Genomic DNA, 27,989 nt, shown 5'->3' on the forward strand with positions numbered 1-27,989 from the left:
ATGTTTGACACTTGAAACAAGGCGGTCTGTTTAAGCTGCCAACTCATCTTCCCTGCTGCTTTCTCCCTCCACCACCCAGTCTCCTCCTGTCCTGGTTTCTTATTAATCAAAACACTTGCGATGACATCTCTTGCCTCGTGCATTATGCATATTGCATATCTGTTGTCTTACCCTGGGAGGTTTGATTGTCCTCCCCACTGAATCTTTTAACATGCTACTTGGATTCATTCAGCGAGCCCCCTAGAGAGCAGAACCTGTACTGCCAAATACAACTGTGTAACCATTGATGCAGTAATGGTTTATCTTAATGACGAGAGTGTTCCTGACTGAACTTGATTAATCGACCTCCTGCCATCAAAATAAATGCTGAAAGAATTAATTACTGGTTTGCAATAAAATAATATTTGGTAACAGCAGAGTAGGCTGAAGGCATTGAACACAGAAATCTAATGCACAATGCACCCACATCAAGAGTTTGCTCTCTCATGGTCATTTTACCTTTCTATCTTTCAGACACACACAAACAAGCCACTTCTCCACTGTGGATTCTCACTGGACAACTGTGGTTATAAAAAAATAGAGAGATACGAAATGGCTTTCAAAATAGATAGGAGAGATTCTAGACAAAACACAACATCGCTGCACATAATTGTAGCTGTCAACTCAGCTGATTCTTATCAGAGAGCAACTTTCAGTGAGTGCAAAAGTAGACAGATAATATAATTACGATAATTTCTCCCAATAGGGAAATATAGTTTTTGCTTGCTTCCTGCTGGGAGGTCAGAGCGGCAGCAGTGTGGTGCTTTGTGAATATATTAATAAGCTTTGATTCTTAAATTACCATTATTATATATATACAGTATATATAAATAAGGGTAAGAGCCATAATGCCATAGTATTCTTTTATTACCAAGTGCATGAAATTGTAAAATTCGTATTGTAAAAACGTAGATATGACAAAGTTTAGCATACAATGAAATAAACTCATATCTTATATATATGCTCTCACAAAAAACACATGCATGCACTTCCCTAATTTCAGCAAATATTTTCAAGGTGGGATACATGATGGTGAGATACAAGATGCTTTTGCTTTACAAGGTGAGATGAAAGGCACTTTGAATCCACACTGCTGAGTGCGTTTTGCTTTGTGGCTGATCTAACTATGAGTCACAACTTATTATAACATAAATATAGGAATATGGATAATGACAAGCTGATTAGTGCCCAAATCAAAATCAAATGCATTTCCAATTATGAAAGGTATATTTATGTGCAGGTTCATCTGTGAGTGAATTATCAAATAGCATTTCCAATAGAATGAAAATTGCCATGGTGATTTGGAATCAGAATGATGTGTAATTTTATTTCCCTGTTGAGAGTTTGTTTGCTCAAACAATGAAAGCCGAGGTGTTAACTCACTGAAGCCAGTGCTTAATTTGTGCCAGATCCTGCCGGAACAGGATCCGGCACCTCGCGGTTTTGGACTACCTGCATTCCGGTACCTATTTGCATGGACCCAGCATCTGGTGGCATGAAACGTTTTTTGTTTTTTTTTGTCTGCCATGTATTCCTCCAAATAGTTGACTCTTCTTTCCTTTCCCTTCCCTCTCATTTCCATATGAAGACAGGTGATTACCCTATTAGAAAGTAACAACAAGCGCATAGTAATCACGTCACATGAGTGAGCTGCTCTGCAGAGTGTGTTATGGTAAACTTCAGACAGCGTCATGGCTAAAAGTTGAATTTGCTGTCCATATGTCTGCTGTGTGGACTATTTTGGAAAATTAGACAAGGTAAGCATGATTTGTTTAGTTTGTAAATGTGTTAGCATATCCTTTAATCTATTAGGTCTCTGCTGGGACAATCAAAATTCATATTTGCATAGATGACTGCGAACAGAAATTTTTTGGAGTGCGGACCTGTAAGTCCCACAGTTAAATATGCGGGCAATTGCGCATGTTATGTTGAGTGTCCAGAAATAATTGGTAATAACGATGATAATTGGTTGACGTGAAGGGCTGTAAGCCACATCACTGTGGGCATTTCAAAACCAGCATGGTCCAGCTGAGTGTCGCATTTAGGTCTACTGCTAGCTGCACCACGACATGTTTTATTGCATTATTCGCTGACAGTTTCCTACATTCAAAATCGATATCCTGTGAAAGTATTTGTATTGAATATTGATGCGTAACTACTCAAACCAGTATTTCTCTGGTAAATGGTTGAAGCCATTGCAGTTTCCTTCATGTATGATTAGGATGTCTCATAGTAGCCTATGTGGGCATTTTTATTTTTTTTTAGCGTTGTGCACGGTGCAGTTATATCTTTAGTCTACTACTTGAAGGGCAGGTTTGTAAAAATTAGCATTATGTAGCCTATGCAATAATCAAATATTGTAATAGGTCCCCAGTAGTTGGAGCTCTAAGGTCATATAGTCGGTCATTTAGTAATGTTCAGGCTGTCTACAGTAAGCTATATGGCTGTACTGAGCTCCACTGTGCCTCCAATGCGCTTGTTGTCTTGATATGTTTCCCTCCACACCGACTCGTGGGAACACCGACCCCTTGGTGTTCCGGGACCTCATCATTTACAAATTAAGCACTGACTGAAGCTGTGAAGCCATAGTAACAGTCACAGATGAATGTCTCTCCATTAAAAAGACAAAACACATCCTCCCCCTTGTCATCTAACTATTTCTCACAGTCTTTCCTGTCTCTCTCCACTTTCAACTATTTAATAAGGGCAAAAAAAAACCCACACATCTTTCCACACCAACAATCTGTGTTTTGATTCTGTAAGTGAGACTTATTGATCATAATATATTCATACAGCACCACACTGCTGCTGCTCTGACCTCCCTCCCAGCAGGGAGCAAGCAAAAAACATATTTACCTATTGGGAGAAATGAGTAGTGGCTTTCAAAATTATCTCTGTCTTTCATATATGAAGCAGAAGAAATTTAATAAAGCTATGCTGCTAGGAATTTTCTGAGTTGTCAGATGTCTGAAAAATGTTTGGCTCAATTGAAGAATTGTTGAGGATTGTTTTGCCATTATTAAGGCCCAAGTCAACACTGTCATTCGCCTCAGGACCGGTGCTGTCTTTTGTCTCCTTCAAGCTGATCCCAAAAAGACTGCAGAGCTTATTCAGCATCAGGTCTACGATCTCTTCCTCCTCTGACGGCTGGGGGAGAGGGGAGACAGACAACAAGAGCTATTTTTATGTCAGAGTTATGGCATACAGTGCAGACTGAGAAGTGGAGAGAGGGTTGCACAATTTAATGCGTAGGCTTTTAACACTATATGTAATGCACATGTGAAGAGTTATTTTGACACTTCGCTGCTTTAATCGTTGGTGGGAGTTATGACATACTGATGAATAATTTTGTAATAAAGACAAGTTCGCCGTCCATTGATTTAGTGTTCTCTTTAATGATACATGCTGCATGGAGAGAAGTACATCATAGCAAAGGGAATGGTGCAGTTCTCTGACGAGGGTCAGACTAACCAGGCTTATATCTTCAAGGACAGCCACTTGCAAGCCTCCCCCCTCCTAGTATCGTCTCATTATGGTGTTCGTACGGATGTTGTATAAGTGGGTCTCAGGAACAATAGGATCTTGTCTATGCATGACAGTCATAAACCCTCACATGGAAAGCACATGAAAGCACATGATGAACTCATGATAATCAATACCTTCAAATAGTATATATTTTCTCTGCAGTAATAATAATAAATACCTTGTGATACATTTGCTCGTGGCTGAATGCCATGAGGATGACTGAGATGAAGAGATTCAGCACCACAAAGGTCATAAACACAATACAGGAACCAATGAGGAGCGCACTGAGTACCAGGTTGTAGTTCAGGACCTGGTAGACAGGGAGTCATGGAAGCATCAGTTTCCATTTAAGGGAATATTGACCACATCAGAAGTGCAAAAAAAGAACCACTGATTCATAAACAGGGATATATGTTATGTTAGAGTAATATTTACCCTCTCAGTCGGTAAGAATCTCACTGACCTCCTCATAGTTAAAGATGCCCACTTGCAAGTTGATCATGTTGAGGAGAGAATCCATGAGAGTCTTGTAGGAGGACAGCTTCCAGCCATACAACAGGTTACACTAGAGAAAGAATATATGAGCATATGGAAAATTGAAAAATAATTTCTGATTATCTTAGCTTTCAGTTTGAAATGAGATGGTAATTTCTGAGGTACTGGAAGCTCATCATTATTTAATAACTTTAATTCATACATTACCGTAATTACCCATAGACTAAATCTGATGAGTTTAATTAGATGATTGAAGTGTATGAATATAATAATTGAAAATAAAATCTACTTCCCGCACCTTGTACAGACTGCATAATAACCCCCCCATACACACACACACACACACACACACGTTAAAAACATGACAGAAACTGATTCATTCTCTTGTGGTTGTAGATGAAAACACAACAGCAAGATCCTCACAGTGATAGAATAAGCCAGAAACATGATCAACATGATCACCAGGAAGCCCGATATGTCGGCCCAGGCCCGCTGCAGCGTGGCTGTGATCATGTTCAGCTTGGAGTTCAGCCTGAATAGGTGCCACAGTTTGACTGTGGCCAGCAGAACCAGGAAGGCGATCAGATACTGTAGCACTGAGTCCGCTGAGGCTGTGTCATGGAAACTGGCAAATCTACATATAAAGCAAAGATGTGAGCTTTCAAAATAGAAGATAATAGAGTACCATCAAAGAACGCTATAAAATGCAATAATTAATAAAATATGAGCAAAGCAAGAGCATTACAAAGCAAACACCTATCCACCTATAAAGCCCGCTGAACTTCTGCACTTTGGTCAAGTATTGGCTTGGCACTTGTTTTCATTTTTTCATGTTGTACATACTAGATTCAAGATTCAATACTTAATTGCCAACTTTGTCTCAGTTTGCTCATAACAGAACAACATTAACAACAAGGAATACACTTGATAAAATATACAAAAACACATGACTCCCTCCCACCGCCCCCGATAAATAAAAAGTGCATACATCCATAGACGTAACACTTAAAAACCCCCAAAAGTATAAGAATAAAGCCCAAGTAGCCGATCACCTTTGAGGTATAATAAGAGATCTGGTACGATGATAGGGTAAAGTGACCGATGCATTAGAAAGACTATCATCTAGCTGCACTGTCACTAACATAAGGTGCTGATGTATGATTGAGGAGCAATTCAGTAGCTGGGTAGTCTGACATTAAGTGCTGTTGAGGAAGCGAGCGGTTGACTAAAAGGAAAGCATTGGGTATAATATGTGTCAGTCAAGCACAAACACTAAGGATCCGCACTGGTGTTTGTGGTTGTGGTAGTAGGCCATATCTCGGTTCCCGAGCACGGCCCGTTTGATGAAGATAGCCATGGCACTCCAGCTGAGCAGGATGATTGTCAGCTCCAGAAGGTTCCACACGCTCCTGAAGTAAGCCCACCTATGCTGCTTCATCAGTTTGCCCTGTCAGGAGAAGAAATGAGGCAAGACTGGTATAATAGCTCATGCTACAGGAGCCGATTTGTGAGCATAATATGAAAGTGGTCCCATCTGCATCACCCTGCATTTTGGACAAATGTGTTAAGGGTGAACATAAGGTCTTCACACCCAAAAAAGCACACTAGCTAATTCACAAATAAGTTTTAGGACTGTGAATATGGTTAATATGTTTTGTTTTTGTTTTTTATATATAAATCATGACATATTAATGAAAATGGAAAAGCATTGATTCCCAAATATTTTTACATATTTACAAATCACATTTAAAAAAACATGTCAAATGGTGGGGTAGAGGGTAAATTGCTCTGCATTTATTATGTGCAATGTGCTATACAATGTATTTTCGTGTGACATTTGTTTTTGGGTCATTATGAGACTGTTTGATCTCCATACTGTTTGATCTCCATAAACAGCAAACTGAAAGGTGAAATTCAAAGAGATGCACAGAGATAAAAAATCAAGTGTTAGATCTGAAGATATAATGTGACTTCACATATACCCTGCTGATTCATCGTTAGAGAAGGATTTCCCCTGATTGATTGAATACACTCCATGTTAGAATTTGATACAAAGCTGTAAACCGTGTCCCTTCTTTCTGTATAAATCTCAACATTGGTTCGTATTTTTTGTCAAATGCAGTATTTAAAAAGCCTGTAACGGCATTGTAAATTATTCATAAGGTTCTAAATATCATTTGTACACAATGTTTGCTCATTAACTATACATACCATTTTGAATTGGGTCAGGCCAGATGTCATAGAAGCTACTTTTCCTTAAATTATCAGCATCCCTTGGATCAATGATAGTTTAGATTGTTCCTGAGCAATCATAGTAGCAAATAACAGGGGAATGGAGTGAGGAAATTTATAAGGAAGCCAAAAGGCATATAAAATGAGCATGTTGCATCCCAAACCAGGGCCACAGGACACATCTGAACAGACTAATGGAGCCCAGCCTGCAAATTGTTAATCTAGTCTGAGTTCTCAATGCATTCAACAAACCTGTCTTCTAAAAAAAAACCCTGCCAGTCTCTTCTCCTTGCTAAATTCAAATGGTCAAGTGGTTAACGAATAAATACTAGTGAAAAGGAAACTGAGCAATTCATGGGTTTGGAGCGACATAAGCAGCTATATACTATGTTGAAATAAATACACAATATGTGGCTACTTGCTAGGATAAGTAGTCACGTAAATGTTTACCTGGAGGAACATGTAGTAGAGGATGAAGAGGAGGTAGATGACCTCAGCAGCCATAACAAAGATGTGAAGACTACCAGTGGATTGGTAAAGACGAACACTTTGCAGCTCACTGCGGAACTGGAATGCTCCTATATAAACCACATGAACAATTTTATATAAAACGCGTGTCGGCTAGTACTTTCTTATTAATGTAAATCACTGTGAAGGAATAAAAAGGGACAGTGTAGTGACTACCCAGTGACTGTGATTACAATCCTGATAAATACTAAGAATAGAAGCAACAGAAGGGAGAGAAAATTATATCTGGCATTACAAAGCGTCTCTCGGGCGCTACGAAATGTAGAGCTAGCGGTTGTCACAACATGTCTTTGTACACTCATAAATGCAGTGGAAGTCCTTCAGAGAAACATCTTTAACAAAGCTGCGCTCAAACCGTAATCGTGGTCCCACTCAGCCTTACCTACAGCTGTGGTCTCCAGCAAGAGTGTGACAATGCAGAAGAGGTTGACATTGGCATTGTACACGGTGAACTCAATAAAGATTGCCCTTGTGTACGCATCAAACCAGGTGTTCTTGAATAGATACTCAAGGACGCTGTAGATAAAATACATAAGGATACATTTACTATAGGCTTACCAGTAGCCTCCTGGATTAAAACCATACACTACAAAAGACAATCTTTTTTGCAATAGAAAATGCTGAATTTTACCATTCGATTTTTTCGAGAATACATTGAGTGGGACTAGAGCATAGAGGATAATGTAAACTTGCAATTCAATTAAAAAAAGAAACACAAACAAATCAAACACAGTAATATTTTACTTTCTGGCACACAAGTGAGTTGTATTGATGTATTTCTGACCGCTAATGTACCTGCTGGCATGTTGTGAATCTGGGCCAAGCTCCACTACAAAGCCGCCTCCCCTGTAGAGCACCATTTTGCCCCAGATAGCGTAAGCCCGGAGCTGAGCCTGTGTCTGGTACTTCCAGGGGCTGGAGTGGCTCTGGGAGATATTCTCACCCACAGAGTGGTTCCAGCCTGGGCTGTAGGAGCCCATGTCCTCCAGCTCCCATGAGTACGGAGCATGACAGTCTGGCACAAACTGGTGCATGGCGCCCGCAATTTGGCAGGAATTCTTCTGTGCTCTCACCTGACGAAGACGGGCGTTACCCACTAGCTTGGAGTTCCCATCTGTGATAAATCCTGGAACACAGCATGTTTGATGATTGTCTTGTGGTTTTCTCAGGCAGAGCTGGCTTTAATTAATTTTTGGTTTTGGCTCTATGTCTGTTCCTGTTTTGGTCCCAATTTTGACTCTAAAGCTACTTTCACACCCCTGCATTGTAAAACTCAGTATGGCTTGTGCTGCACATGAACAAAGTTTTTTTGTGTGATTTCAATGTGATGAAACCCTTGTGCATCCAATAAAAATGACAAGGGAAGTGGGCAGCCAGGAAGAGAAAGAAAATGGAGGAAAATAAGATTTTGGCAATATCAGAATTTCCCCAATGATAAAACACAAGTCTGAATTTGTAAAGGGAACTCTATAGAAAAGCTCTCTCCAGGATGCATGTTGCATACTGGGTGTGTTTAAAAATGCAGAGGAGATTAACAATCTGTGACCACTGGATATTATATTTTCAGTTGCCTAGGCGTCTTCACGCTTCTTCAAAACTCTGTCCATTAAGTCAAGAGCTGCACTGTACCAAGCAGCGAGCGCCGAGCAGAGGACACGGGATATTTAATCAAGATAATGACACTTATTGTAAACATGAGCATTTTCTAGAAGCAGTGTCAATTTTTTTGCCCTGGTGAATGAATGCACAACAAATTCCTGGCAGCAAATTGGAAAGGCTGAGGATGGAATGAGATTTGAATGATTTGCATTTGCCACTTTTTAGCCTACATTCATGGAATAATTTTCCTTTGTTGAATAGCTTTTTGCCAGGGGCCTATACTACGAAGCAAGTTCAACATATTCAGGATATCTTTGCGGTAGCTGGTTTAACTAACCCTAACCACCACTCTCACGCTTAATCGGTATCACGAAGGTGGTTATCAACTCGTTAACTCAATCCAGGCTTTCCCACTTGAGCTATGTGCCGTTCACATAAAAGAGGCGGATTTTGTAACAAATAGTCAATCACATGCAACAGAGCAGCGGATTTAAGATTAAATGAAATGTAATTGATCCCCGTGAGGAGATTAGATCGTTGTAGCAGCAAAAGTAAAATTATTCAGCAGGGAAAATGAAATAGAATATAAGCACACATGTAGAATCTAAAAATAAGAAATAAAAATAGTATCAAAAATAAAATAAAACAATATAAGCAATAAACTAGACTGAACAATTGTGGGGTTAGATTAATATAATGCTGCCGACCATGTCAACATATTAAGTAGACTGTATAAGTGGGAAGTATGTCAAAGAAATGGATTAGGCTACTAACATTTGTTTTTTTCTCTCAATAAGAACATACTATTATAATGAATAAATGAGCAATACAAAAATACAACAGCGAAAAGTAACACAGTTGCTGTTGCCAAAGCTAGAGAGGATGGCTGGAGGAAAAATGCAGATTGTGTAATGCAGTGTAAATGTGTAGGTAAATAGACTTATCACTGCCTGTCACATGCAATAGTAAAGTAAACTATTGATAACTATAGTCAACTATTGTAAGCTACCCGCTATTTGATAGAAGCCCTCTCTTATAGCCAGAGTGGGCAAATCGCCTGGAATTATTATATCTCTAATATAATAAATCCTTATGGAAAGCGAAGGTTTTCTGCCGGTCTCTAAACACCATTGCCCTGCGAAGAGTCCTTCTTACCTTACTTCAATAGAATCCCTTTGTACAGTTATTTTTTCATTTGAATGCAATGATTTTATTCATATCTGGTTTTGTTAATCTTGTTAAAGATTTAAAACGATGACGCCAAATTGTCCAGGGAGCTGATTGGTGAGGAGGCGGGCTTTTTATACGTTTCGATCGGGTATCCTGAACATAACCTGCTCCGGAGCAGGTTAGCCGTTCAGCATAAGTTGCTATGGCGACATACTCCGGTAAAAAGTAAACCACCTTCGTGACACCGAAAACCCTGGATTAAACCTGAAGTTACCTCGCTAACCCCAAATCCTGCTTCGTAGTACAGGCCTCTGCTCTGACATAAATCAAGTATCAAGATTATTAAAAACATATGATTTGACTGCATTGATGCCTTTCCTGTGGTATGTTGCTGACATTTTCTAATTATCAAATGTCTCAATAATTGCAATAAAACCACAGGTGCCCGGCCATTTTTTTTTTTACTTTTACATTAAGGGTGTTTTTTCTACCTGGATAAACACCAAAGAGGTTACTGAGCAGAGAGGTGTTTGCCCAGGTGAACACGTCTCTGAGACTCATGCTGTCTGAAATCCCTTTGCTGAAGCTCTGACGAATGTGTCGACTCAGGAAGAAAGCGTTGGGGTCTCTCTGGCCGTACGCCAACAGCAGCAACATCCACATGAAACCCATGTAGGCTGCAACACAACACAATGCAATACAACTTATGTCTCTCCTGCCGTACATTGCAATAGAAGGGGACCAACTGGGAGTCAACTTAAGTTCAGTCAAGACAAAATGTAAGTGGACACTGCAATTCATTGATAGAGAATTCATTCTTTATTTCCTTTCCTTAACATGCTTTACTAAGCTTTTCATTAACAACATCCCAGATGGATCAAATTGAAAGTGAATTAAATGCACAACCAGGAAGATAAATATATCAGTGTTTTTACTTACTCAAAATCTCCCAGATGAGGGCAAAGGCTTTCTGTTCCTTTATCTTGTTCCTCCTCATCCTCTCAATGTCCGCAGGAGGAGGAGGCTGGTACAGTCTGCTGTCCCTTCTGACTGTTTGTGCCACCTTATGATCATCTGTGGGTCAACAGGGTCTTAAGGAAAACTTTTCAAGCAGACTTTTCTTGTAATTTCAGTGATCTTTGACAGTTCACTCAACAGTGCTCAGTAAATGAACATTTCGGAACATGGATAACTCAAAGCTAGAAACCAAAAAAATAACATCATAGGTGTAACACTCTCTACTCCAGCATGTCCCATTGATTTTTTTCTTTTACCTGGATTTCTGTCAGCTTTTACAAACTGCAGATTTTCATAGTCCTCCTCTTCCACTTTCTTTAGTACGAGAGCAAAGAAGACTGCAAGACATAGCACCTGTGATAAGACATGTATAGGTGAATGATTTCATGGCTATATTGCAGAGGTTCAATCCAAAATGAAAATCTGGCAAAAACGATGGCTGGCAAGAAAGTTAAAATTGTTATGGAATTATGAAATCAAGCTATTTTAAGACTTTTAAATTCTTCATTTATATGTGTTAGAATATACAGTTCTTTATTAAGGAAAGGGCATGTGTACTTCTCCTGTCACCTTCAGCGGTTGAATGATGAGGAGACTCTGAAAGAAGGAGACAACCATGGATATCAACCAGCTTATGGAGCGCTCCTTCCCGAATTTTAACCCATACAGCATTGTGAAATATCCTGCCACACAGCTGGTCGTGATCACCAGCAGCCAGCCGATGAACACAAACCACCAGGGCAGCCCCCCCTCACAGCACGCCTGTCTCCTCTTACTACTGTCACTGTCACTGCTCTCTGCAGCGCTTGGCCTGTGAGAGACAGGAGAGAAGAAAAATGAATGACATTTGCTCAAATACCGCTCTGAAGTTGCTTTTTGAGGTACCATTAGCCCAATTCACTTCAACTGAAATCCTCTAGATTTCAATGAAAATATCCTACTTTGAACTCTACAACATTCAACAGTTCCTTAGCTTTCTTACACTACATTTTCTTACTTTCTACATCACAAGTGATTTCCCTATTCCTCCTCCTATTTTACTTTTTGCTAAATTAATGATTAGTGTACTTCTTCAACTGTTGGTCCAGGTTTCCAAAGCTGGATGTAAAGAGCTGATCTTCCAGAAGACCCTTCATGTCCTGGACTTGCTGCACAGCCTGGCTGTAGCTGTCTGATGTGGGGAAGCCAGAGGGGCCGAGGAGACTCAACTCTGTGTCAATCTGACAGAGCTGCCGGTACAGATACTGGCTTTTGTTGCTCTTCTTCTGAATGCCCTCCGCTGTCGTCTCAGGACACAACCCAACACCGCTCTCTGGAAATACATATTTTCTGACTTGTTAACTGGTGACTGTCTGATAACTCAATTTTTAGCACAAGTGTAGGATGTATTAGTGATTAGATGCAATGCTCATAGCTGTTTTTGAGCCTCACTTTTTCCACATTTATGTACCCACAGAGAAAACCTGCTTTCCTGACAGGAAACTTTGACATGTTTAATTTTATTTTGTTATTTTGCTTTGCAGGTATGTATCACAAAATAAAAAGTATTTAAATTTGTCTTACAGCTAGCCTAAAAAATGCCTTTTAGAACTGTCATTCCTCATTAATATCAGTGGGTACCACTGGCTGCAAGCTAATGAGCCTTCACCTCACAACACAATGTAAACTATTTACCCACATTATGACAAATGCCTAATGAAGACCAGACTGAATAAAATGTGAAAGTATCCACAGTAGAAAAACACACCTGGTAGTTGAGTCTGAATGAGATTGTGAGATCCCTGTGTTTTGGAATGGGTGTTGGCAGTGGCGTCACCAATTTTGTTATTCTGTCTGATGAAGTCCTCCACCACAGAAAGAACAGCATTGATATCAACTTGTCCAGGTCCAAACTTGGACTCTGTGTGTGGGATGTTGCTTTTCACGGTCTTAGAGAGTGAATGGGCGATTCTTGTGATGTCCTGAGAGAGCAGATTCTCAAATGTAATTATAATGTATGTTATGGTCTATTTATAGGAAGTCAAGTGCAAAATCATTAATAATTTGTTCATGCTCTTATTCTACTTATAAGTTAAATAAATACTTTTACATTTAAAATAATTAGTAATTAGTTGTGGACACTATATGAAATTGGTTGACATTATTATACATGTAAAATTGTGATATTTACATATTACGAATTATGCACTATTTTGAACATGTCATAGAATGTCCTGATAATAGGGTTTATTGTTAAAAAAAAAAAAAAAAGGGTGTAAAAGTGCTCAGAAAATGTATTCTAAGTGGGTAAAGAGTGGCCCCTAAAATATGTAAACAGAAAGTGCTTATTGCTAAAAAATTCAAAATAGCCACCTAGCACATAACTGCCTTAAAACATAAAGTATGAAGGCACAGGTTATCTTTACCTTGATGACAGTGTCTAAAGTGATGCCACTGATGTCCATGTTGGAGGCGGCGGTATGTGAGCGAGGTGTTTGAGAAGTGTTCTCCTGCTCCGCATCCGGTTTGGGTTTAAAACAAGACATCTCTCGAGGACGAGTGTTTCTGAAGATACTCACAATGAGGAGATTCACTGGAAACATAATGAGTGAACTCTGAATCCCAATCATGAACTGCTGCCAGGTAAACTCAAAGTGACCTGAGGACAGACAGAGAGAGAGAGATCAAAAAGAGAGACAGAGTGAAATAGTACACACACAAAAGTTTTGAAAAGTTTCAGTCAACGAAAAGTCACCACCATCATGTCTGACCCTTCCCCCCAAAAGCTTTCATGAACTGGGTATACGTTGAATCACTATTGAGTTACAACAGTCGGGGATAGAGAGTTGCAAGACAGACATTTATTTATAGGAAAATCTTGCACATTATTACATCATTCATTTTTTGCTTTAAAGCAAAGTACGGTAATGTATAGCAATTCACTGTTTTTGCTTTAAAGCAAAGTGCTGTGCTATAATGCTGTGCTGTGCTGTACCCAGGTCCATGGTCTGCTCAGACGGGTCTGTCGGGATGCCCCAGAACATGATGCTGGTCAGCATGGTGCAGAGCAGCAGGGAGAAGCAGCAGGACACTCTCTGGACACAGGTGAAGGTGCTGCTGGGCGGTCGACTAATCACAGAGAACCACAGGTGTCCGTCGCTGAAATCCTTGGTTGTCTTCATGAAGAACAAATTACTGGAAAATAATCACAGAAAAAGGTGACAATCTAAAATGATGATAGATGTAACAAACAAACCTATTTGAATCTTAACAATGAGTTAATGATGTATTTAATAAAAATATATTGCTATGTAAATAAGTACATGAATATTTGTAACTTTTTAGATTTCGCATTACAAAAATGCATTTTGTGCCACAAAATCAATTTTGTGCGCAAGCTTTACAGGATTGACAGGAGTACCAGTTGGGGCCCCATAATTCTTAAGAGTGTTAATTGAGGTTTTAACGGGAGGCACAACGGTATCGTCTGCATGGCAATGGAAAGAGACGGTCATACTTATGAATGATGTTGCCAAGTGGGAGCATGCAGTGGGATAAAAGGAATTGGTCCATGAGGGACCCCACAGGCGATATCTGCTGAGGAAGATGATGAATTCCCTATCATAACAATGTAGGTTCTATGCGAAAGGTGGGATCTGATCCAATTCAGTGATGAGATAAATATATTGCTGCATTGATGCTGCACTAAGGTCCAAAAGGATTAGAGCTGAGCATCTGCTGTTACAATTCAGGTCATTCATCACTTTGAGAAGGGCTATCTAAGTGGTCTCATATGTAGTGGCCTAAAACCTGATTAAAATTTCTCAAAAATGTTATTAAAAAAAGATAACAGTTGCATGAGAATAACTTTTTCTAAACCTTTAGAAACATCTCTTTAGACATAGGTCTATGGTTGTTAGGAGTTGAGATATCTATGCTCAGTTTCATCAGGATGGGTTGGTAGAGGGGAAGACTAGAGGGGAACATAGCAGTGTTCAAATAAATATTTATGAGAGATAAAATAGACTTCAGGAGTCTGACATCACACTGCTGCTGGTATTAAATTCCCCATTCAAACCTGCAATAGGCATTTTATTCCACGCCCATCACAACTTATAGCAGTAATTTTGTCTATGTTTTTGGTAAAGAAAACCAAGAACACCTCACATTTATCTGGGGAGGCTACAATAACACACAGCGGAGTCTATTATGTTGAAAAGTACCCATGATTTATGGAGGAGTATGGCGCTCTCGCATCTTTAACCACTTTTTGGTACCTGGTTTTCCTTTAATATCGTAACCAATTTGTATCTTGTTTTTCTTCCAAATGTGTTCTTATTTAGCTTTTCTGTGTACCTGTTTGGGCCTCTGCTGTGTCATTAAACCATGGAGATGGATTAACTAAGAAGATCTGGTTTTCAGGGGTGCAGTTTATTAAAGACACTAACCAGATCATTCATGTGTGCAGAGAGATGCTTTGTTCTGTTTCATTTAACTGGGCAAAGGCCAATGAAAATGTAATAGCAGATTGAACATTAAAGATACAGGAGCAGATGATCTGTTTATCCGTTTTTGCTGTAAAATATCATCTCTAAAAGAAGAATTAAAACCAATACACCTGTGATCAGAAACAGATACCGTCAAAACAGAGAGCTTTCACATTTAAGCCAATGGCAAAAACTAAATTTGCTGTGCACAGCAATGCACAGCTGTGTGACCACAGCTGTGCATTTAATCAGACACATGTTGGATTAAATTAAATGTTTCAGTGATATTCAAAAAATTTGATAGCAAAATTAATTGAAGCATCATCAACATGAATATTAAGATCACTAACAATTACAACTCTTCAAAGTTTTACCACTACCAAGGTTAAAGATTCAGAAAACTCAGACAGAAAGCCACTGTTAGGTCCAGTAAGGACAGCCTGCTCTTTTCTGTAATATTGATCATTTGTTGTCCTGAGGCAAACCGCCCTATGCCACACAGCAGGCTCTGATCATGCTGAGCCTAGAGCACACATGCGTGCGTGTGTGTGTGTGTGTAATTTTGTAATTTCTCTTACCTGAACTTCTTCAAATCCACCTCTGTTGCAACAGGGAAAACTTTATCGAGAGTGCAATCACCAACGTCAATGGCAAGCCAGGAGTTACAAAGAAATTGCCATTTCTGCTCAGTCTGTAAATCCTGCACCATGACCTTGTTCACATACCTGAGAGAAAACTCAATTTAGATAGTTATAATCAACAACTGTCAAATCACAAATTGCATTCTGTCAAATGTCACCGTTGTTTAAAGTAATCCTTGGTTACGGTTACCAAGAGAGGCTAATAAATTAATAAATTAATATAGGTGTTTAAAAGGTTCCACTGAAGTGACTTAAGGGCAGAACCAAGAGAAACAAAAGCATACATAATGTGCATCACATGCAGTTTTGATGTACTTCTCTATGGCATAGTGTTTGTGTGAAGACATCAATCAAGAAACCAATGGACTGCACTGTAGACATTGGAGAGTAAAAATCAAATAAAAGTTTAATTGTTAAGCTTACGTTAAACTTAAACTTACTGTCTCTAACTCACTGCCTCTAAACCTAAACCCACTGGCTCACTTTCTCCCTCTGTACTCAGCAAACTTTTTATTTGTGACTGTCACATGAAATGGAAAATGCATCCTACTTGAAGTAATTTTTCTCTCTTGAAAAGGAGTATGAGCAATGGCATTCAGTTCATCTGTAAGGTCAAGAGCCCATTGGAAAGTTACCGTTTCTCCCTTCTCAACTCATTCAAACAGAAATTGACTGGGTATGGTACTGGAAAATAGTGCCAGCCGCACAGCGCAAAATATGATTTAGGTAGGTGGGATTGAAGCAGTTTAAACAGTTTAAACAAAAAAATGAATCAGCTTGTGCAAAAAAGATTGATTGGTAGCCAGGATACACTTACAGTATGTACAGTGCATCGCAATGTTCTTTATAATCCATACAGATTAAGTTTAAATAAATTTCATGATTTATATGTTTCTGATCAGGAACAAATCACAAAACATAAATTTGAAAAGTGATTTCCCTTTTCCAGTGGCTCTAACATGCTTGTCCCTTCCCTACCAGGCAGGATGCCCCCCTGAGCTGTTGTGCCACAGCCTGATGCTCTGCAGGTCTCCCAAGGAGAAGGGTGTGGTCAGCAGGAACACGTCCACCGCACCTCTCTCAAACACACACTTCTCTGGATCTGTCAGGTGGTGTGGCTCACTGTCTCCCTCCGCACCCAGCAGAGTTATCATCACCTAATAACAAAACAATATAGTACAGTATATGTTACATTCCCTAGAACTGAAATTAAAGCAATGCTTCTTATTGGGGGTGACTAACGACTAAAATTGACAAACAATGAACACAGAGGGCTCCAAAAGTAGGGGTTCAAGGTATCCATGGGGATGCCGACAAACGCTGCTCAGTAACAAGGGTTTTCTAAACGACACCCACCATGGATGCCCATAAAAACTGACCACCAAGCATGTTCGTCCATGTATTTGAGCATTTACTGTTCGGTTTCTTTGGGTAGATAAAAACAATGCCATTCAAACAAAACTTAACATAAGCTATACTTAATTGAACTGAAAGAGGAAACAGTAGACAAAGGGAAAGGCAACTAAACAAACTTATAATATTTAAGCAAGGGGCGATTTAAGAACAGCAAAAAGGGGTGACCTCCCATTTGTGTAACACAAATGATGAGGAGCATAATCCTGATTGCTGATTGGTATAGGGTGGAATTGACAACACATTGACCTGAGAGGAGGTTGAGGCTCCTCGCCGATGCCCAGTGCTGATACTCAACATGTAGCGGTATTCATCCATGGGGTCATTGTCCTCCAGCACCATCACCTTCACCTGGAACAAGAAAAATCTCACTGAGAAATGCAGGGGTGGACTGGGATAAAAACAAAAAAAAATTCCCATGACAACCTACCCAGAACAAATTATTACTAGAGATAAAGCATGACTCCTAAAGCTCACATCTCAGAAACTTGGGCATAATAGGAAATCCTTTCCCAGTCCATTTACCACCTTGTCATTTTAGTTTAGTTTAATTTAGTTTTTTTGACAATTGATTAAAATACATTGTACCTTATACATGCATTCTAAAATCATCTAGGAATACACAAAAAATTTTATTTCCATTGTGGTCCTTGCTCTTAGACATACAGTACACATAGGGACATACAGCACACATACAGTTTAATGGTCAAAAAAAAAGTATCTAAAATCCTTACAATACAATCTAGTTGACAAGCATCTTAATCCCCTGTTTCTCTCTGTATGGAGACAGGATTAAACAGGACACATGACTAGCCAAATAGGCGGAACTTTTTATGTATTGGGGTCTTGCTTGGTTCAGTGCTGGCCCACCTGTCCATCAGCCTACTGGGAAACTTCCAGGACTCCAGTCTGCTGTAACCATAGAGATATAACTATGGCTGTAACTCTTTCTAAAGAGTCTCTCTGTAACTCTCTGTAAAGATGGATAAAGACAGATAGATCAATAGATAATCACAAAACTGTTGGCCACGGAGCAGCTCCACTGGAGTAGTTGGATATTAAGTGCCTTGCTCAAGGGCATCTGGAGGTGTAGCACTCACTTTGCTCCAGTATTTCCCAGCTAGTCTGGGGATTTGAAGTGGCATCCTTCTCTTAAGCCCACTTCCCGAACCTCTGGACTTGTCTGCTGGTATGTGCAGAAATGTGTATGCATATTATTAGCTCACAATAAATTTAAAAGCCATTGAAAATGTGGGAAATTCAGGGTGGTAAAAGCTGGATGGTCCTACTTTCATCTACTTCTCTATCACCTAATTTCCACTACCATACCTTAGAGGGCAAAGGACTATAAATTGGATGACATGTCGCTTAATTCATCAGTGTTGGCTGACAGTGGCCTTGGCTCTGCTGTTTGAAACATACCTTGGCTGTATCTTGAATGTCTTTTCTGCGTGCCCACACAAGAACCAAGAGATAAGCCACAAAGAGGGCACCCACAAAGCACACGACCACTGGGTTCTCGGCAAAGGTCGCAAACAACTCAGCCGTGCGTGACGGGTCAACAAGGTTAGGAGTGACAAAGAAAGAACTCCCAAAGAAAGTCAGGTGGTTGCAGAGGCACTGAGTCACCAAATGCGTGGTCTGAACACCAACCTTGCAAGAAAGTGGCAAATAAGGCATTTAATGTTAGTAAAGTTTGAGAAACATGTGATGACTGACTGGTAGACTTCATTACTGTACTTACCCTGCATCCATTATCGCTCCAATCTGATTGTGATTCATCCCAGTATTTACACTGGGAAGCAATGGAGGTTATGGATAAACTGGCATCGATGAATTTTATTCCCGGGCCCACTATGGGTCTCACCACAAGATAGTGTACTCCAGTGTTTCCTTTCAAATCCTTGGGGTCCAGTAGCCAAGTGTATCTCTCCTCTGTATCAAGACACACATACATACACACACACACACACACACACACAGACACACACACACACTGATGGCATCAAAAATCAAATTTAAAAGGTATTATACTTACAAACATCCCATCTCCATCAGTAAGGGATTTGTTACCTTGTGTATCTCCCTGGTGAGGCATCTGCGTCATGGCTACGTAATTTGTATCGGTGGGATACTCCTTATGACCGAGGAACAGCTTGAAGGGTAAAGGATCCTCTGAAGGCTCCATCTTTAAAGGTATACTGACATAGTTAGTGCAAATTCTCAGCAATGCAAAACCTGAATGTTTCCAGAATACTAGAGGCAATAATCATATATATGTAATAATAAAATAATGAAAAAGTGGTTAAAATAGACTGCAATAAAAATGCTAAAAAATTCAACATATTAAAATAGTTAATTTAGCTAATGTTAGCATGCTTGCTACCTAACTTGGCTATAACCATTGCTACTTTACTTGCTAATGTGTTTTCATACTGTTAAAATACTTGGAACAGTTGCCTCAGAATATTTTTTAATGTTGCGAAGTTGCAAAGTTATGGAAGTAGTCTGGATATCTTAGCTTGCATACCACTTAGCTAGCTAGCAAGCATGGATTTCATACTTTTGTGTTGACTCAGAGACATCATGCCTAACTTTGACCTGGGGACATATAGTCCATGGGCCAGACCAGATTTCGGTACCACTCAAGGTGGCAAAATCTAGTTACAAATTTTGAAAAGGTACATGTCCATAGATGATATTTTGGTATGATAACCATTGCTGAATGGTAGCTTTGTCACAGTAATCAGCTCATGAAGTTAACCACCCCCTACAATAAATTGGATTGTAGGCGCTGATACATATCTTAATTTAGGCTCATTTTCAGGACCTTTAGTCAGGTTTTATGAGAATATGTTTGATATCATTTTAAAGGGTAGCTTCTTAGCTTTCATTCAAGCCCACTTGTGAGTCTGTCTGACAAATAAAGAGGTCACATGGGCTCTTCAAAGTGTCAATGACATTCATTTTTCCACAATTTTCGCCTAAACTATAGTCTTTATTTGAGCACTGTGACATCTAGGAACATCACAGACACAAACATCAAAAACTGGAATACTCACAGGACTGTAAGGATTCAGAAAAGGTATAATCTACCCATACTATCCCATCGTGAGGGGTGATTTTGGGTCTTAAATTAGAAGAATGACTTCTCGAGGGAAATCTTATGTTCTTGATTGTGAGTAGTATTGTGAATTGTGAATGACTGTATTGTGAACTGGCCATAGCACATAGGCCTTCTATTTAATGACACATACTACTCTTCAGACAATTCCCTAAAGAATTTCAATGTTCAATAATTTACTGCCATTTCACCAAGAGGTTCCTAGGAATTTGTTTTAATGTGCCCAGGACTAGTGATTCTCAACCTTTTTTATATCAAGGACCCCTAATTTAGTCCACATTAGAGCCATGGACCCCCATTTGATGAGATTTTGCCTCTTGGACCCAAAGCTGAGAAGATTTTAATTGCTAGATATGATTTTTTTGTCCAGAATTCCATGACTATAATGCAGGTAGAGAGATAACAGTGAAACTATGATCAAAACAGTCATTCTCCTACATTCTCTAATTGTGTTAACTTCTTGTAAATTAAATAATGGTGAAGTTTAATTCACAACAATTCATCAGTTTGCTGAGGACCCCCTGGGACCCCCTCAAGGACCCCTGGTGGTCCCCGGACCCCACTCAGAGAACCACTGCCCTGGACAAGACATACACTAAACAACCCTGTTCTATTTCACACAGGCTTCGCCCTCTAACGGGGCTTTATTGGCTCAACCACTCATCTAGTCACCTCAGCGCACTGAAAATATGCACACATACGCTCAGCCAATCAGGATGAGCCTAGTCAACTCTGCGAGGCCTCACCCTATATAAGGCGAGCAGCTCATTACTCAGCATCCACTTTTCATCAGTACTCTGACGAACAACGTTGCCTTGGATGCCATTGATTGATAAAATACTGTCCAACATGCCCCAGTCTGGTCGCTGCTGTGGAATGCTTCGATTGCCTTGGCCTGAACAAGCTGCAGATGGGGTAGCTGACCTGGCGGAGTGCATTGACTGGTGGGCTCTGTGTTTTGTGCGGTGCCAGCAATAATGGAAGCACTTCCAGTGCTACCAGTGTTCTCCCGAGAACCAGCTCCGCTGCACCGACGGTGAGGCAGAATGTGGTGGCGGCTCTGCCAATCCCTGCCCCTCTGCCCCGGTCACAGATCCACTAGCATTGGCTTGCCCCCACCCGGATATGGTGGATGAACCCATCCCACAGACGCGGCCGATACAAGGCCGATTTTTGGCGCCCCCATGCTGGATGAAACTTGGAAGTGTGTGGAGGCATCGTGGCTTCTGTCTCCGGCTTCTCCGACTACACCAGAGTGAAAAGGAAATAGGACGTTTTGCGTCATGGCATCCTCCACTAGACGACATGCTGGCTGCCCACTTTTCACCTGGTTCTGCTGGCTGGTCGGGAAGCAGGAAGCCTGCTCCCCCTGCTAAAATTTTCTACCTGGCAGGCCCAGTCGGCAACGGCAGCAAACAACCTGTTGGGTGTGTTCCTGTCGCAGCTACCAACAAGCAAGACCACAAGAGTTGTATCTGGTGTCCCGCTTACTGGGACAGATGAACAACCTCACCAGACTGATGGCAAAGAGGGCCGAGGTTGTATATAAAAGCTTTATAGCCTCCATTCCACAGCTTGCCACCCAACCCCTGACAGAGTTTTATCACAAATAGCGGAGCCACTTCGTTTTGACAGAATGGATGGACAGGATGCTTAGATTGGGTTATGCACTCCAGTTTCGTAGCATCCCACCTCGTTCACAGGAATGAGAGAGTCTGTCATGACCTTGCCAGAGGACGTGGACACCCTGTTCAGGGAAGTCCAGGAACTGTTACAGAAAGACGCTATTCCTGTAGTTCCTCAGCAGGACAGGAAAGTGGTCTGTACTCCGCTCACTCAACGTGTACATCACACAGAGGACATTCCGAATTCCGAATGTGCACAGCAGACTACCATTGGCTATTCCCTAGTCCCCTGTATCTTTTCCACTTGTGTGGATACAGCACTTCAATCGCTGTGCCGTCGGGAATACGGGTCTCTTTATATCTAGATGACCTAATCCTCATGGCCTGGTCCAAAGAATGGGCCATGTCTCACATGATCCAATTGGTGCAGGACCCTAGGACATTAGGCTTTGCGGTCAACTGGAAGAACAGCGTACCTCAACCGTGCCAGCAGACACTGTTTTTGGGCCTGCAGCTTGACTCGTCCATCCTGAGAGCTTGTCTGTCAGAACTCAGACAGACAGCTATTGCGGAGTCAGTTCAATGGTGCAGCATGACAGGTTCATGACAGTACTTACTGTAATGCACCTTCTTGGTCTCTTCTCAGCAGCTCACCATTTGGTTCCAATGGTGCTGCACATGAGACGCCTGTAGAGGTGGTTTGCCAGACTGAGTTCGGACCCACGATGGCACAAACAACACCTGGTGACCATACCCTGAATAGCCAGAAGCGACCTGGACTACTGGCTACAAGGCAAGAAAATGCAGGAAATGGTGTGGGGACATTGATCCATTGACTAGCTCAATTGGTCTCTTTCCTCCAGCTCCTACTGAAGAGACTGGCGCTTTCTACCATTAAGGTTTATGCATCAGCGATGAGGGGCTTGGAGAGAGGTCGGTTTTTGGCCACCCTCTCCTGAAACGTTAGGAGGGGGCTAGGAGGAAACACCCGGTGATGCATTCCGCTGCCCCCCAGTTGGAGTTGCCCGTGGTCCTCGAGGTCCTTTCAAGCCCACTGGGCAGACCTCTGATAAGTTGTTGTCAGTCAAGGTCACGTTGCTGCTTGCTTTGACTTCGGCTAAGAGGGTGTGTGATTTGTGTGCTCTTTTGGTCCACCCCAGCTGTATGCTGATACTTGGATACCTGAGTGGCACCACAGACTCAGAGAATCCATCCTTGTGCCTAAGAACATTAGGAGTAAATTTAGGTCTTGGATGATTCAACTGGATGCATTTTATCCCACTTCTCATGAAGGGGAGAGGATGGAGAGGTTGCATTGCTTATGTCCAGTAAATGCATTGGCATGTTATGTGGAATGTGCAGGTGCACACAACAGTTGTTTGTGTGCTATGCACACAGGGTGGCTGGCAAGCCCCTGTGAAAATAGGGGCTGGCCCATTGGCTCTGCGACGGCATTTCTCAGGCGTATGCGTTGGAGGGAGCCTCCCACAGCCACACGTTCTATAAGGAGTGTGGCTGTGGTTGACACCCTGTCCATTTATCAGATTTTATCTGTTGGATGTGTCTGGGTCTCTCAGGGTCAGTGTTCAGGACAAGGAACTGGAACCCAAGACCTGTGAGTGAGAGACCTGTTGTGCTGAAGTCTTAACATACTGGGGCACTGTTGAGACCATCCCCGAGTCGTCCGGCGCTAGGTGACTCAAGTGCTAACACGTAGGAGTGTAGTGTTGGTCCGCCCCCCCTGGCTGACCAAGGTGTTTACAGTCAATTCAGGCTGGTGATACAGTATGTTGTTAACGTGTTGGTGCAGGGAAGGGATTGAAGTCATCAGACTTAGTCCCCTAAGCCAATAGAGCTCTGAATCTTAAAATTGTTTGGGAAATTGTCTGAAGAGTAGTCTGTGGCATTATAAGTAGAAGGCCTGAGGCATGTGCTATGGCCAGTTCACGATACAATGACAACTCCATCACATTACTCATTTTCAGTGCGCTGAGGTGACTAGATGAGTGGTTGAGCAAATAAAGCCCCGTTAGAGGGCGAAGCCTGTGTGAAATAGAACAGGGTTGTTTAATGTATGTCTTGTCCAAAGCAGTGGTTCTCCGAGTGGGGTCCGGGGACCACCAGGTGTCCTTCAGGGGGTTCCAAAAAATCATATCTAGCAATTAAAATATTCTCAGCTTTGGGTCCGAGAGACAAAAGGTTGAGAATCACTAGTCCAGAGCACATTAAGACAAATTCCTAGCAACCTCTTGGTGAAATGGCAGTAAATTATTGAACATTGAAATTCTTTAGGGAATTGTCTGAAGAGTAGTATGTGTCATTAAATAGAAGGCCTATGTGCTATGGCCAGTTCACAATACAATCATTCACAATTCACAATATTACTCACAATCAAGAACATAAGATTTCCCTCGAGAAGTCATTCTTCTACTTTAAGACCCAAAATCACCCCTCACGATGGGATAGTATGGGTAGATTATATCTTTTCTGAATCCTTACAGTCCTGTGAGTATTCCAGTTTTTGATGTTTGTGTCTGTGATGTTCCTAGATGTCACAGTGCTCAAATAAAGACTATAGTTTAGGCGAAAATTGTGGAAAAATGAATGTCATTGACACTTTGAAGAGCCCATGTGACCTCTTTATTTGTCAGACAGACTCACAAGTGGGCTTGAATGAAAGCTAAGAAGCTACCCTTTAAAATGATATCAAACATATTCTCATAAAACCTGACTAAAGGTCCTGAAAATGAGCCTAAATTAAGATATGTATCAGCGCCTACAATCCAATTTATTGTAGGGGGTGGTTAACTTCATGAGCTGATTACTGTGACAAAGCTACCATTCAGCAATGGTTATCATACCAAAATATCATCTATGGACATGTACCTTTTCAAAATTTGTAACTAGATTTTGCCACCTTGAGTGGTACCGACAAGTGAAATTTTGGGCTTTGGCCCATGGACTAATAATGTAGGTGTGTTGGCTCAGGGACATCATGCATTGGCTGAACAGATTTAAGGCAAGCACCGCCCTTGATGACCCTGGGACGGCTCTAACTCAGCAAAATCAGGACGTGCAGCACTACTAGTAGCTAGCTTCTTACTACCTATTAACTACCTGCTTTGGTATCATGATCTCATATTTTGAGTGTGAAGTTACCAAAAATGAACATTGCAAAAAAGAAAAAAAAAATTGCCCACTGTGTCATGATGGACCAAAGTACAACATGAAATTTTCCAAAATAAGTGCTCATAACACATCCGGTTTTTAAAATGGAGATGTCACTGGACCTTTAACACCAGTGTAGTGTCTGGAGAAGGAACATTGATGGCCATCGTGCTGTAGTTCCTCAGGTCCAGGACAGAGTTGTTCACCTGCTCTCCAATAGGCCTTGGCAAGAGAACCTGTGGACCAGGCAAGATGTCAGCAATCTGAACCAGAGACAGTTCTCATTTTGTTTGCAAATGTAATGTTTGTTAATGCAAATATTTTGTGTTCTAGCAGAGGATTTTAACTATTTTATCAGAGAGATAGTCCAAAGTGAACATAAGGCGCTATTTTAGCTATTAAGTGTCATGATTGGCAATGTTGTACCAATATTTGGCCTCAGCTGATTGTTGGTATACAAGCCGAACATCTACCTGAAATTTTCTGGCTAAACCTGCATTTTATCATTGTGAATCAGGTAGAAATTGGATTGGTCATTTACAATGATTTAACTGTGGCTTACTATCCCAAACATGCTTCCTCCAAATGGATTGTTGAACGACTGGTAAAAAAAAGTTGGTTGTACTGGTTGGAAGGTGGGAGGGAGGCGCGAGAAAAGGAGAGGCCTGATGAGATGACTGGCATCCCAACTCCATTTTCCATTCCAACTTCATCAAACCAATCATCAAGGGCGTAGCGGACACGGGGTACACGGGGGACACGTCCCATGCAGTTCCCGTATCTGTCCCCTCTGTCCCCCGCACTTTATTCCAAAATTCAGCACTAATTTTGTGACAACACGGTGGCGGTAGGCATATTCCCACGGCATTCTCCTACTCAGAATTCTCTCTCTCTCTCTCTTTTCTTAAGGGAAACAATAATACTTGTATGATAGCGGTTTGCACTTGTATTTGTCAATTTCATTCCTCCTTTCTCCCTGTGTTTTCTTTACAAATCGCACTCTGCTGCCGTTTCTAATATCATTCAGTCATTTCCAATAATAAGTGCGCTTACAGTATTTCTATAATAACTCAGTCCTATAGTCCTATAACTGCTTTAGGCCCAGATCTACTAAAGGTTTGCGCCACCGCAAATCGCATTGTGGGTGCTAAAACTCAGAATCAGAAAACTTGTTTTCTGATCTACTAAGACGGCCATTTTTTGCGGTGAGGTCTAATTGCATATGCATTTGTGGGTGTACCAAGGCTGAGGCGCAAAATAAAGGGAGGAATTTATGGAAATTGGTAGTGGACGTGATTTATCAAGAGCCGGTGGCCGTTAACACCTGCTGATTGCGCACGGCAAAGCATGTCTTATCATTTTGCGCATAGGATAGCTCTGCTGGAACTGTCTCTGGAACCGGTCTAAGATCAAAGTGACAGTCATCTACACAGCATAACATGTAGTCATTAGATCGCAGGGTTTAAACGACTTAAAAATGTACAATTTAAGCCTCATTGGCAGAGTAGCAGAATATGCACTCAATATTCAGACTATAACCTAAATATAAAAAACAGAAAAGTTGCATGCTCTTCTCTGGAGCGTGCAACTTTCTCTTTGCTGACACTAAGGAGAGGCGCAGAAACACGTTTGGGTGCTTCACTTAGGCTAGATCATGGCCATGAATATTATGCTCAACAAATAAGACGGGCTGTAGACTTTAGTTTGTGTATATACTATGTTGAATAGGCCTATAATACTGTGAGTTATTTGAAATCTGTTGATTTGTTTGTGAATGGGAGAGGATCTTTCAATAAATCATTCAATAAAAATCGTCTTACTCCTGAACAATATGTCCCCCTCACTTCTGAAATTATGGCTACACCCCTGCCAATCATAACAGTTTCTGCCCTGAGAAGATGTTTCCAGAAGTCCTATCTGTGTTCAATAGCAGTGAAATTGCTAAAGTGCTCCTTCCAGTACAAAACTTCTACAATAATTAGTGTTGAAATTATGTCTGTTCTCAGATAACAAAGACTTCTCTCCCCTGGCAGCCCTCATGCTGTTTAAAACCGGCTTTCCTTTATCCTCGTAGAGAACATGCTGTCTTGAGGAGATTAGAGACCAGAAAGATAGCAGAATCCTCTGCTACTGTACACTGACCTCGATATCCTCAGTCAAGTTCTCCACAGGGATGTTGGAGCCATTCTCTCTGGCGAGGGAGAGAGCACCTATCAAGCCACTGATGTTTCCACTTCCACTCCAGGAGAATGGGTTCTTCTTTAGGCTTAACATCTGAGTCAGAGCGGATTAAAAGAGCAAAGTTCAAACCACATTGCCAACCAAGCTCAAAGTATGAGGGATTGAGGCAAATTGAAATCGAGCGTATAGTACATCTTCTGTAACTCCCTGGCATACAGGAACACACACTTGTGTACACACAGGAACACACATACACACACACATGCATGTGCACATGCACACGCTTACTGACTTACTCGTACATCTACTGGTTCTTCTGAAGGAATAATGTTCGAAAGTAGGGATGGGAGGGAAAAGCTGGGGGAGGAACTCTGTGGAATATGTATAGACTCCTTCTGCAAATTTCCTGGAGTCACTCTGGGGAAAAAGAAGATATAAAGGCAATAAGGTTGGCTTTACATGGTCCAACTTTAATGCAACTTCAGGTCTGTGCAACTTAGTTGTGTTGGAGTTCCGCAGGAGAACTGTCCAATGAAAATCATGAATTGGGTTTGTATGATCATTTGGAATGTTGAGGATGAGTTTGGTGACATAGCAACAGTAAAAGTTTAATTTGCAAAGTAAAAGTTTGTAGTTTTGTGCAACTAATTGCACACAGGTTGCATTGTATAAAGCCAGCCTAAAATTAAAGCTATTTATATTTTGAATTGTAGTCTGCTAGTTTTCTTCACCAGCCCCTTGTTTCATGACAAAAAGGGTTCTTTAT

The 27,989-nt window shown here is 41.0% G+C and overlaps 1 protein-coding gene across 1 annotated transcript in view; it reads right to left on the reverse strand.

The window, feature by feature from the left end:
- Positions 1-1,003: 1,003 nt before the first annotated feature.
- LOC139655559 (polycystin-1-like protein 2) overlaps positions 1,004-27,989 on the reverse strand; it is a 42,615-nt gene continuing 15,629 nt past the window's right edge. Inside the window, exons 18-42 of the mRNA XM_071532993.1 lie at positions 27,520-27,640; positions 27,185-27,316; positions 25,165-25,278; positions 19,199-19,313; positions 18,870-19,060; positions 18,548-18,778; positions 17,375-17,476; positions 16,691-16,869; positions 15,650-15,796; positions 13,580-13,779; positions 13,011-13,243; positions 12,353-12,566; positions 11,683-11,917; positions 11,176-11,416; positions 10,863-10,959; positions 10,528-10,662; positions 10,080-10,265; positions 7,615-7,945; positions 7,202-7,335; positions 6,742-6,869; positions 5,346-5,506; positions 4,483-4,693; positions 4,028-4,129; positions 3,743-3,874; positions 1,004-3,186 (exon numbers count right to left, since the gene is read on the reverse strand). Of these exons, the coding sequence (XP_071389094.1) occupies positions 2,980-3,186; positions 3,743-3,874; positions 4,028-4,129; positions 4,483-4,693; positions 5,346-5,506; positions 6,742-6,869; positions 7,202-7,335; positions 7,615-7,945; positions 10,080-10,265; positions 10,528-10,662; positions 10,863-10,959; positions 11,176-11,416; positions 11,683-11,917; positions 12,353-12,566; positions 13,011-13,243; positions 13,580-13,779; positions 15,650-15,796; positions 16,691-16,869; positions 17,375-17,476; positions 18,548-18,778; positions 18,870-19,060; positions 19,199-19,313; positions 25,165-25,278; positions 27,185-27,316; positions 27,520-27,640 (4,279 nt within the window). The 3' untranslated portion in view covers positions 1,004-2,979. The remainder of the gene's footprint in view (positions 3,187-3,742; positions 3,875-4,027; positions 4,130-4,482; positions 4,694-5,345; positions 5,507-6,741; positions 6,870-7,201; positions 7,336-7,614; positions 7,946-10,079; positions 10,266-10,527; positions 10,663-10,862; positions 10,960-11,175; positions 11,417-11,682; positions 11,918-12,352; positions 12,567-13,010; positions 13,244-13,579; positions 13,780-15,649; positions 15,797-16,690; positions 16,870-17,374; positions 17,477-18,547; positions 18,779-18,869; positions 19,061-19,198; positions 19,314-25,164; positions 25,279-27,184; positions 27,317-27,519; positions 27,641-27,989) is intronic.

Source organism: Centroberyx affinis, unplaced genomic scaffold, assembly GCF_046629955.1.
Source record: "Centroberyx affinis isolate AG114_WGS23_722 - 3 ecotype Tasmania unplaced genomic scaffold, CSIRO-AGI_Caff_v1 ptg002305l_1, whole genome shotgun sequence".
Classification (NCBI taxonomy): Eukaryota; Metazoa; Chordata; class Actinopteri; order Beryciformes; family Berycidae; genus Centroberyx; species Centroberyx affinis.